Here is a 12,259-nt window from a genome sequence, read left to right as displayed (position 1 = left end):
GCGGATGTTAATGGTAGATTAGATATAGGTACCTACTGATGACATTGACTGTAGCTAAAGTGGTAATATCTAATAATCTTTATATCTCAGTATAGTTATATCATTTGTAACGTAATAATGTTACATTTTAATAGGGTTTAGAAATATAGTCTGCGTCGGGATACCATCAGCATCGCGCGTGCTCAATGAAAATGTTCCTCGTTACGGAGCGAACGACAATTTTACGCGAGTTATCCGATTTTACATGTTTAATAGGTTTAGAAATAATTCAGTACTTAATTCCAACAAGCATCCTCGTTCTTACCTGTTTTAGTAGACTCCGTAAGAATATTGCACAGTTGGTACGAAGCGTAGGTAGTTAATTACCGTGGCAAAGTGTTTCATGGTCATGGGTTGCCTGAGAGACGACATTTGATTAGGGTAAGACGAAATGGTCCACCGCCCACTACCTCGTAGGCGCTAGCGTTGGGGTTTGAGATCAAAGATATCAATTTATATGAATTAGACAGTCATCTCATATAATGCCGGTCAAACGTTTTCTACTGTGTATCTAAGTCGCGACACGACGTCACTAAACGCACTTGGCGTCAATTAAAGGTAGTGTTGTTCCCCAAACGTGTCATTTGAAGCAAAGGATGTAAACTGAAGAAAAGAACATTATGTATGTTTTCCACTTTAAAAAGATTAGATATAGTGCACTCATTTTTGCCAGTCAGAGAACGTTCTCGAGAAAGTTTGAGATAGAAAATCTACGGAAAGGAATTCTCAGAAACGAGAAAATTCTCATCGGCACATCACTGCCACCAATGAAGGAGCACCATTCGTAGGCTCGTATAGCATGGCCTTACGAAGTATTTAATAGGTACGTAGGTATAATGTATTTGAAATATAAACTAATTTTGCGCCTTTCTTAAAAACGAATCCGTAAAAGAGACGCCGTTAACAAATAAACAATTGTTTTTGTTTCAAAAATTAATGAATGCATTGTAAGTGAACAATAAACCTATGAATTTTCCCTTACCATAACCCCGACCATAACAGCAATCTTGTTTTTTTTTCAGGTTGACTATTAAAGCTAAATGTCCTATGGAGCTTCGAAATTTTCCAATGGATCGCCAGTCCTGCCCGCTTATACTTGGTAGTTGTAAGTACCTACTTACATTTTTTTTTAGTATGAATTGGTAGACGTTTGACCACGATTACACCTGATGGTAAGTGATGATGCGGTTTACGGTGGAGCACGCTTACCTACGAGATACCTATTTACTCTTGCTTTAAAGAAACCTGGATTGTACTCATGCGGAAAAACAGACTCAGGCAGGGCATGCCACTCCTTATTTATAACATTTTTATAACTTTTATATAATTAAAACATATAAATCCTGAATAAGAAAATAAATTCTGTCCTGATAAGATAAAGCAATGTGATAGTAACTCAAATGCCAACATTTACCTTAAGTCTATCTGTCAATTCCATTTTCAATGTCATTTGTTTTTGAAATAGGTACCACTAATTTCCTTACGCTATTACCTATAAATCATATTGCACTTTTTTTTCTACTCCCGAACTGTTATTCGTCATTTACAGGGTCGTGCATAGATCTTTAAAACCCTACATAAAGGTCTATTCCCCAAAGCCAGCGTCCGCCGGCTTTCCGCGCATGCGCGCAGTATCGAAAAAACTGAAAACGCATTGTTTGGCTCTGTAACCATGGCAACGCGTTATAACGACACTGCGCGAGTGCGCGGAAAGGCTGGGCAGCCGAGCTGACAGTGCAAACCTTTGCGTCAAAATACAGGAAGCAGTGTGAATTTCACGAAAGTTATTCAAGAAAACTATTAAAAACTAAGTGCATGGTCGTAGAAAAAGTATTGTATGCAACGGTGTTTAACTGAGTCAAAAAATACTCGTGGCGTCTTAATAACAATTTTCGGCTTCGCCTCAAATTGTTACCCACGCCACTCGTCTTTTTTGACCTCCTTTAAACGCCTGTTGCATAAAATACTATAACCGCCTTCCAAATCTCAAAGGAAGGGGTTCTCAATTCGTCTGTTTTTTTTTTTTATGTTTGTTCCTCGTTATCTCCGTCGTTACTGGACCGATTTTGAAATTATTTTTTTTGATTGAATGTATATACATACAGATTGGTCCCATTTTTCTCAGAACCCAGTTCTGATGATGGGATCCTGGAGAAATCGAGGGAACTCCTCAAATCTGAAAGGCATACATATTGTGATTTTTGTGTTTTTAAAGGAACAGCATGCATTTACGTATGGAACAGTGACATTTGGTGCAGTGGAACTCCTGATGATGGTTAGAATGGAACTCCTCAAATCGGAACGGAACACTTATAGTGACTTTGGTATTTTTATAAGAACAGCTTACACTTACGTCCAGAACAGTGACATTTGCTGCAGTGGAACTGCTGATGATGGTCAGAACGGAACTCCTCAAATCTGAACGGCACATATATAGTGACTTTGGTATTTTTATAAGAACAGCATGCACTTACGTCCAGAACAGTGACATTTGGTGCAGTGGAACTGCTGATGAAGAGTGAGCCGCCCCTGGTTAGAGTTCCGTTTTGATAATCATTATCATCTGTAAGTACTTCAGAATCATCCAAATTTAAAAATTGGTTCAGAAATGACGGAGATATCGAATAACAAACATTAAAAAATATACAGACGAATTGATAACATAATCCAACATTTGAAAGTATTTATCACCAAAACCCCAAAGGAAGGCGGTTTTTTTTTCTTAAAAATTATCAAGGACTTTTTCGACTTGATTTTTTTTTATATAGGACATTTTTACACAGATTGACTGAGTCCCACGGTAAGTTCAAGCAAGAAGGCTTGTATTGTGGGTACTCAGACAATGATATATATAGATTAGATTAGATTTCTTTATTTCATGATAAAAATTACACTATAAATTTGTTACATGCCAAAGTTATGTTTATCTTCTCATCATGATCGTCGAAAATTACATTATAAATTGAAAATAATAAAATGAATATTTTCTCCCAATAAGGATCGTCATTTACAAATAGAAATACACAAAACACAATAAAATTAAGAAATGAAATAAAATCCGAAGTCAGTGTAATCAAATGCATGCTATCACAAATTCAATTCCATGTACTCATTTACAGAGTACAGAGGGTTATCTAACAAAAGGTTTCTCAATTTGCGCTTAAATACTTCGTCATATGGCTCATTCCTAAGACCGGCAGGTAAGTGTTCGTAGTAAGTAGGGCCGATGACACGCGGGTTCTTTCTTGAAAGTGCCATGCGACGGGGGACTGTTCTCAGACAGCCTGTAGCTCGAAGCTGTTTGCCCGGACAGGCAACGCGAGCAAATTGAGATATGTTTAACAAATATAATATACAAATACTTATATACATAGAAAACATCCATGTCTCAGGAACAAATATCGAGATTCGAACCCAGGACCGCGGCTTAGCAGGCAGAGTCACTACTAGGGTATGCAAAAACCGGTTAACTTAAAAAACCGGTTAATAACCGAGACTTTTCCTTCAAAACCGGTTAACCGGTTATTAACCGGTTTTGAGGATTTTTAGTAAATGGCCGTACTACGCAATAATTACCATTACCTTTAAAAAATCTGATGTTGATGATATCGTAGCAGGTATTACTTGCACGATGAAGATCATTTTCTTCCAGTTTTTGGAAATTTTGTAAAATGTGGAAATTGCTAAAAAAAGGCTTGTATGGTTTGAATGTGATTCGTCAGTTTTGCGTTTTCTAGGCATGTCGCGAGGGTCTTCAGCTCCCAGAGCCCCTAGTAATACAAGCAATTGATGTAAGAAAACCAAGATCTCCATTTTACCTTTCTTTTAAAAAATATAGTTTGAAATATACGGTAGACTCCGGTTACAAGGACGCTCAAGGGACCGCTGATATTACGTCGTACTAACCGGATGTCGTACAAAACGAATTTCATTTCTTTTAATTAAAAGTAATATCTACATCTCTATTACTAAAACATTTCAATCAATAGGTTTATTTACAGGGTATTATTATCATAGTATTAATACCTTATTTTATTGTGAAAAAGTCATTTTTAGTATGCGTGCTTGCTTATCATTTGTAAGTAAAGCTAGTTTATACGCAATCGAAAAATACAAATTGGGTTCTATTTAGCTTATAAGATTAGACCCGAGGCGAACAAATCGTTATAAAAGCAATACTCCAAAAAGTTACATGGCCACAATGTAATCTTGCTACTTGTTGTAGGCAAGACAGGGGGCCGTGCTTGGGTGGAAGTAGTTTTGTTTCCTCAATTTACTAGTAAAACTAAAAACGTTGTTGCTCGTCGTTGCAACCGGACTTGATGGATGGATTCTGTGTAAAATGTGTCGTAAAAAGCGGCTGGTCGTTAAAATCGGAGTCGTAATAAACGGATGTACTTTCATACTATCACATACGAAAACCAAATGAATACCTGTGCTTATGTCGTTGTAAGAGGTTGGACGTTAGGTCTATGCGGAGTCGTAATATACTAACCGGACTCTACTGTATTGTATAAAATGTATACTCGGTAGTAGACTCGGGACTAATTTTTAAAATAAAATCATTACAGATAATAATTGTGTCAATGAAAAGTAATGAATAAATCTTTATTATTACAAAACATTAAATAATTAGGTACGTATTTTTGAACCTTTTTATGCTTAATTTTCCAAATTTTGAGAAATAAATACAGTTTCGGTTATTAACCGGTTAGAGACTATAAAAACCGGTTTTTAACAGAGGCCAAAAAGTCTCGGTTAACCGGTTTTTCGATTAACCGGTTTGCACACCCTAGTCACTACGCGCTAGGCCAAACCGGCCGTCGCTCATTTCAGTCATTTCTCATTTCATTTCAAGAATTAGCTAACGAATGTATCTAGAGGTTATCAATTTTATTAAAGTGGAATACCTATTTTACGTATACCTATTTGTTAACTAAGAACCTTATAGTACTTAGCAGGGTACTTAGGTAATTACATAAAGGGTAATTATATTGAAATCGCATCTAAACAACAATGAACTAAACATTCTTGTCCATAGAAGAACAAATCTTTATTGGCTGCCCGTTTTGAAAGCGGTATACAAAATAAAGCTCACTCAAAAGCGATTCAGTTGCATTAAAGTGCTCAGCACGTAGCTTGTGCCCTAACCTTGTTACCCTAACCGAGCGAGCTTTTGTAAGCTTTTGCTTGTACAAATGGAACATTTGTGTGCTTATCTCTAGATGCAAAGAATTGAGTATATGTACCTACCTTCAGATAAGTGCACAATGATTATCGCACTATCTTACGGTCAAGGTCGCATCTAAACCAAGATTTACTGTATAATAAACTCTTGACTCAGAATCGGCCTTATCACTACAATATTCTACGACCGAAAAGTGTATTCAGAAGAGAAGCTAAACCAATTGATTTTATTAGTTGTACTATAATCTACTAACATGGCTGCAACCAAAAATACTTCGAAAGATAAGCTACTGCCTCCTAGCCAAGCGTTATCATTTCGTAGTTTTCTCTCTCTGTTATTCTGTATTGGCGCGCGAATTGCCTATCGTTCGCCACGGAACGTCAACCATTGTTCGTGTGGCTAGAAACCCTGGCCCTTTTTGATTGCACTTAAATGAAAGTAAAGTTGCCGAAATATAATTTGATCCGATTTCAAAAGAATGCAAATATATGCAAATTCATCTAGCTGTGATGATTCAAGATGACAAGATACCTTTCCTAAAAACTTGAATAGAATATTAACCTTAAATCGGACCACTAAGGTCTATTGAGACGCCTGTTTAGTCGTTGTACCTATACCTACTATGCGGAAAAGGATTATAACATTTAAATCAAAGCAGTATTTTGGCTGGTGTGGGAAATGTCATAATGTGTCCGGACCGAAGTCTGTGTGCCCGAACAATATCTAGTCGCTTCAATGAGCCAACTTCCCACCAGGGGATTCGAGGAGGCTCACGCTGTATGGTTCTGTACCAGATGCCCTTCTCTTGGGACTTTACATTAAAATATTCCTTCCAGTAATCATACATTTTTCCCCTGTACCGGGCGACTACCTCTGAGGCGGCACAATATCAAACCTAGTCCCCTCAGAAGCAGCCGTCGCGGCCAAGCGGTCAGCCTCCTCGTTCCCCTTCAACCCGATGTGCGACGGGATCCACTGTATTTTCAAACATATTCTAGAACTTTGTAATATTATAATTTGTTTCAAAATTTTGTAAGCTAGCGGGAGACCCTGATGGTCGCCAGAGGCACACCGGGATAAATGTTGGATGGAACTTTTGCTGTCTGTGAGGACAACAACTCTAGGATAATTTAGATTTTCGATATGTAATAAGGCTGTACAAGAACTTAGAATGTGTGCTACGAACGCGCCTCTTTCATATATTTGATCGCCAGTGTCCGAGATGTGCCGCAAGCATCCAGCGCTAAACGAAGTTATACCGCTTCCTGGCTCTGTTGCACAGAAAAAAGTACATAAACCGTGACCTAATAAATAAGAAAGACTCAGGTCACATGTTTGTTTGCGTTCGACTCCGCCTTGGCCGACAATTATTTGTGATCTGAGACATTTCTTTCTTTACTGGCCTAGTTATGTAATCTACAATTCCTTCAACAGATGCCTACTCCAACCAGCAGCTAGTGTACCAGTGGCAGAACTCTCAGAGTGTCAACTTCGTCCCGGGAATGACGCTGTCACAGTTCGACCTGATCAGCTTCCCTTACCGGAACTTCACCTTCACAAGGCGAGAAGGTACGGGGTGATTCTACAATATTTATTCCTTCAACAGATGCCTACTCTAACCAGCAGCTAGTGTACCAGTGGCAGAACTCTCAGAGTGCAACTTCGTCCCGGAAATGACGCTGTCGCAGTTCGACCTGATCAGCTTCCCTTACACGAACTTCACCTTCACGAGGCGAGAAGGTATGGGGTGATTCTCTGAGAATATTCATAATATTTATAATTTATTCCAGAAACCTATTGTTTGCAACGGTGTTTCACTGAGTCAAAAAAAATCTCGTGGCGACTTTATTGACAATTATCGGCTTCACCTCAAATTGTTACCCACGCCACCCGCCTTTTCTGATCTCTCTTAACCACCGGCATTTTTAAATATAGTTAATTAATATCAGTAGAAAGAATAGAGCAAGCGAATAGGAAAATCTGGCGGAAGATGTTGGGACCAATCAAAGAGGGAGATGGAATCTGGAGGCGTAGGAAAAATAGAGAGCTGGAAGAGCTAATGGCGGTGCCTAATATAATTGGCGATCTCAAAGCCACACGACTCCGCTGGCTCGGCCATCTGGAAAGGATGGGAGAGGATCGTGGTGTGAGAAGAGGATATGTGTAAAACGTCCGCGTGGGCGTCCCAGATATCGCTGGTGCGAAAAAGCCCTGAAAGTCCTGTCCGCACTCGGTATACCCAACTGGCGTGAAGTGGCGCAGGATAGGGCTGAGTGGCAATCTCTTGTGTCGGAGACCAAGATCCTTTTTGGGTCGCTGAGCCAGTGAAGTAGTGAAGTAATAGTAGTAATATCTGTGCTTCTCAAAGACATGTTAAAAAAATTGAAATCTAGTAATAGTAAACTACAACTTTATCTTTCGCTGCGATCGTGTGAAGTAACAAGTAACTGGTACAAGTGTGATGAACATTATATTAACTTACATAATGAAAAAAGCCTAACAGAAATATGTAAGCACAAATAAATAGCAAATTCATCATTGTGGTCCGCCGGCGTCGAGAACAGTTTCCTCGTTATATTCTTAATTGTCAGCCAAAGAAGTAGCATTTATTCCCAAGTAACTTTGTTTGCCGCAAACATGACGAACTCCCTTTATTAACACGGCCTAATTGTGACCTATACAAATATAAATACCGTCTTGCGATTCCGACCATTCTTATGATTAGGTAATCTAGATTATTTTCTAGGTTTTTCGACCTTATAGGTAAGACAGAGTGTATGAAAATCGCTTTCACCTTTATAATATAACTAGCTTTTGCCAGCGGCTTCGCTCGCGTTAGAAAGAGACAAAAGTAGCCTATGTCACTCTCCATCTCTTTAACTTTCTCCACTTAAGAAATCACGCCAATTCGTCGCTCCGTTTTGCCATTAATGACGGACAAACACACAGAAACACACTTTCCCATTTATAATTTTAGTATGGATTAAAAACTTTTTTTTTAACTGGCCTTCGACATTCCGTTTGCAGTTGTATATGTCGGCGGACGATCGTAAAATCCGCCAGATCACGAGATTCCTAGGCATATCGTGAAACGGCGCCAAATCATGAAATGCCTAAAAGTAGTCCAGGCATATCACAATGTACCTGATAAACAACACGGCCGATCGATTAAAGCAACGCATTCGTCGATATTCCTAGCTCTATAGCGGCCACTTCGTAGAATAGTTTCTTTCTTAGCCATTGGTGGCGCTGCGTATGCAGCGTAACTATGCGATGGCACGGATGGCGGCCGCGTTTGTTTACCGTGTGAAAAATGTCGCGCCACTCTAAATGATTTCATCACCAAAAATAGTGTGGTTATTCAAATAGAAGTGCAAAAGAAGCTTTTTTCTACTCGTCAACTTTAATTTGCCAATTACTATAATATTAATTATTAGCTATAATTATTATAATTACTAACACATGTCTTGTTTTGTAAATTTTGTAATTTTTTTTTGTATAATTTAAATCTATAATTATGGACCTGGTCAAATTATTGAAAAAGTTAATTTAATATTTATTCCAATTAGGTAATAATACAAGTCTCTTTTCATTTCATTTGTTAACTACAAAGTTTTTAATTTAATATTGTACTTATTATGCTTTTTTGCATTTTTTACTTCAATTTTGGAACCCTAATGTATTGAACGATATGGCGGCGTATCATGATATGCCTAGGAATCACATGATCTGCCTAAATGCCACTGGCGGGTTTTACTTGGTGAAATCTCGAAATGACGGCGTTTCATGATATGCCTAGGAATTTCATGATCTGCTTAAACGTCACTGGGCAAATCGTTAAACGGTGAGTTTTGATCGATATGGCGAATGTTACTACGCCAAATCATGATTTGGCGTCGTTTCACCGGTTTCACGATATGCCTAGGAATCTAGTGATATGGCGGATTCTTCGTTCGGCCGCCGACATATATACTTATGTGTAAAAATCGTTATTCATACTAATATTATAAATGGGAAAGTGTGTGTGTCTGTTTGTTTGTCCGTCTTTCACGGCAAAACGGAGCGACGAATTGACGTGATTTTGTAGGTGGAGATATTTGAAGGGATGGAGAGTGCCATAGGCTATTTATTATCTCTTTCTAACGCGAGCGGAGCCGCGGGCAAACGCTAGTATTTTATATCTAAGTGACTTATTTATCCAAATAAATATTAATGTCAGAGTCCAAGTTGAAAACACAAAATATCAGGACTGGTGTGCCTCTAGACATCCATGTAAAGCACTTGTTCCTTTGCTAACTCTTCCACGCTCTGTGCTATAAAATTCGCTGCAGAGTGGTTTGGCCAAACTCTATAAATATTGGCGTTAAGCCCCCGTAGGATCTCTAACAGCTTTCATTTTCTCTAATCGCAAACAAGCTTTATCTGCTCGGGGAGTAACGTGATTTTCTGCACTTTAGGAAAATCCCGACCTAATTCAACTTATTTATTTTAAGTGCGCAATCGATGTCGCTTGCTCCTCTCATCTTCTTTACAATATTACGTTACGCTGTACTTTTGGAAATGTATTATCTATGTTGTATTCAAAGTGGGCCACAGGTACAGGTACATACGCAATATCACAATGTAAATTGGTTTTCTAATTAGCATTTATGAAAATGTTTCTTGTTTCTTTGGCAAATGTAAATTTACGTACTGTCACTACACGTTATTTAAAATTAAATTAAATATCAGCCAAAGACCATCATGGCCAGGACCTGCGCAGAAGCGATTTTTCTTATTAGATAATTTTTTGCGCGTATGTGTATATGCGTGAACTTACCCCCACCACCGCGCCTAATGGTCTAAAACTTTGCCGCGCACTATACCCACCTCAATGAATAGGCTACTTGATCCTCTTTAACCGTCGCCTCATATCTCTCAAGAAGGACGGTTATCAAGTCGTCTAAGGTATGTTTTTTTTTACTTTTTTTTATTTTTTATGTTTGTTCCTCGATATCTCCGTCGTTCGTTACTGGACCGATTTTGAAAATTTTTTTTTTTGATTGAATGTATATGCATACAGATTGGTCCCATTTTTCTCAGAACCCAGTTCTGATGATGGGATCCTGGAGAAATCGAGGGAACTCCTCGAATCTGAAAGGCATACATATGGTGATTTTTGTGTTTTTAAAGGAACAGCATGCAGTTAGGTACGGAACAGTAACATTTGGTGCAGTGGAACTGCTGATGATGGCCAGAACGGAACTCTTCAAATCTGAACGGCACGCTTATAGTGACTTTGGTATTTTTATAAGAACAGCATGCACTTTCGTCCAGAACAGTGACATTTGGTGCAGTGGAACTGCTGATGATGGCCAGAACCAAACTCTTCAAATCTGAACGGCACGCTTATAGTGACTTTGCCATTTTTATAAGAACAGCATGCGCTTACGTCTAGAACAGTGACATTTGGTACAGTGGAACTGCTGATGATGGTCAGAACCGAACTCCTCAAATCTGAACGGCACGCTTATAGTGACTTTGGTATTTTTATAAGAACAGCATGCACTTACGTCCAGAACAGTGACATTTGGTGCAGTGGAACTGCTGATGATAGTCAGAACCGAACTCCTCAAATCTGAACGGCACACTCATAGTGACTTTGGTATTTTTGTAAGAAAAGCATGCATTTAAGTTCAGAACAGTGACATTTATTTAGTTATGTTTGTTAAGCATATTGAGTTTTCAAGTAAAAGTTTGTCAAGCTTCGATTTCTTATAATATAATCGGATTCATGAGGAATTGAGGAAACTCCTCAAACCTTAACGTTATACGTATCTTCATTTGTGTTGCCATCTAATAATTAAAGCATTAAAAGCAGTTTTAAAAAATACTTACACATTTCTACATAATTCAACATTCGCAAGTAGCTTTCACCAGAACCCGAAAGGCGACGGTTTTTTTTTCTTAAAAATTATTCAAAGTCTATCTTATTATATGATTAAGTACTGTCCAATCAACCGAAATAAAATATTGTCATATTTTATTATGACTTAAAAACAGCAAAAAATATTTTTAAAGTATACTTTTACGTAATTAGGCGAAAACAACACAGTCATGTTAATCTATAGATTATCTATGCATCAGGTCATTCTATTCGAAAACAATATTTTCTGACTTTTTAGGAAATGTGCGTGCCAAATTTTGTGTACAGACACAGAGCCGTCATATTTCGCGCATTTTTAGTTGACATTGTCATCAGTGACATTTGGCTCTTGACAAGTAATTATTTAAAGATATTGGTTTAGTTAACTCAAGCAGACTCAGAAATAATGACGCATTTTGTCAACAAAGATACATATCGTGTATTTCGACACTGCTAATGTAAATCGAAATGGCGTCTCGGTCAAACGACCGACTATGATGCAGAAGATCGTGGGTTCGAGTCCGAAGTTTTTTTTAATCATTTGAACTTTTATGGATTTATTAAGTATTTTTTATTTTTTTAATGGAATGTTTGACTATTACTATATTGCTTTCCTATTTTTTATTTTCATACAAAAATACAATACAATCCTTTATTATGCCTTTGTTGATAAAATAAAATATTACACGTCTGGTATAATACATTATACTTATACATAGGTCATATTGTGGGCATAGTATTAGTAAAGTATTGCATTTACTGAGCTGGTTGACCTATGTTATTGTTGTGTGAATGTTTGTCTTCAACAACTAAATGGTTATATACAAGAATATGGGTAGCTTTTGCACATTATAATTTTTCCTCAGTCACCCGTTGACCACGAACGCTGTAAAGTGTTTGAAACATCGGGATGAATTTTAAACTCATTATACGCGATTTAATCCGTTTTCATAGTTTTTATTTCATGAGTAACTATCGCGGTAACTGAAGACAATGTTAACTAAATTGTTACAAATAATAATTATCATCAATATAATCTGGTCCAGTCCAGGCAGGCAATTATGGTCGCGCGATAAATGATAAAACATCTGGCCGTCCCTATAATTGCACTTACTAATAGTGCGACA

General features: G+C 37.8%; 1 protein-coding gene across 1 annotated transcript in view; it reads left to right on the top strand.

Moving 5' to 3' along the window:
- The window catches only part of LOC125228484 (gamma-aminobutyric acid receptor alpha-like), a 73,630-nt gene that overhangs the window by 29,460 nt on the left and 31,911 nt on the right, over nt 1–12,259 (top strand). Inside the window, exons 5-6 of the mRNA XM_048133059.1 lie at nt 1,062–1,144; nt 6,662–6,796. Coding sequence (XP_047989016.1) covers nt 1,062–1,144; nt 6,662–6,796 — 218 coding nt within the window. The remainder of the gene's footprint in view (nt 1–1,061; nt 1,145–6,661; nt 6,797–12,259) is intronic.

Source organism: Leguminivora glycinivorella, chromosome 8 (genome assembly GCF_023078275.1).
Source record: "Leguminivora glycinivorella isolate SPB_JAAS2020 chromosome 8, LegGlyc_1.1, whole genome shotgun sequence".
Classification (NCBI taxonomy): Eukaryota; Metazoa; Arthropoda; class Insecta; order Lepidoptera; family Tortricidae; genus Leguminivora; species Leguminivora glycinivorella.
This window is presented reverse-complemented; position numbering and strand designations above follow the sequence as displayed.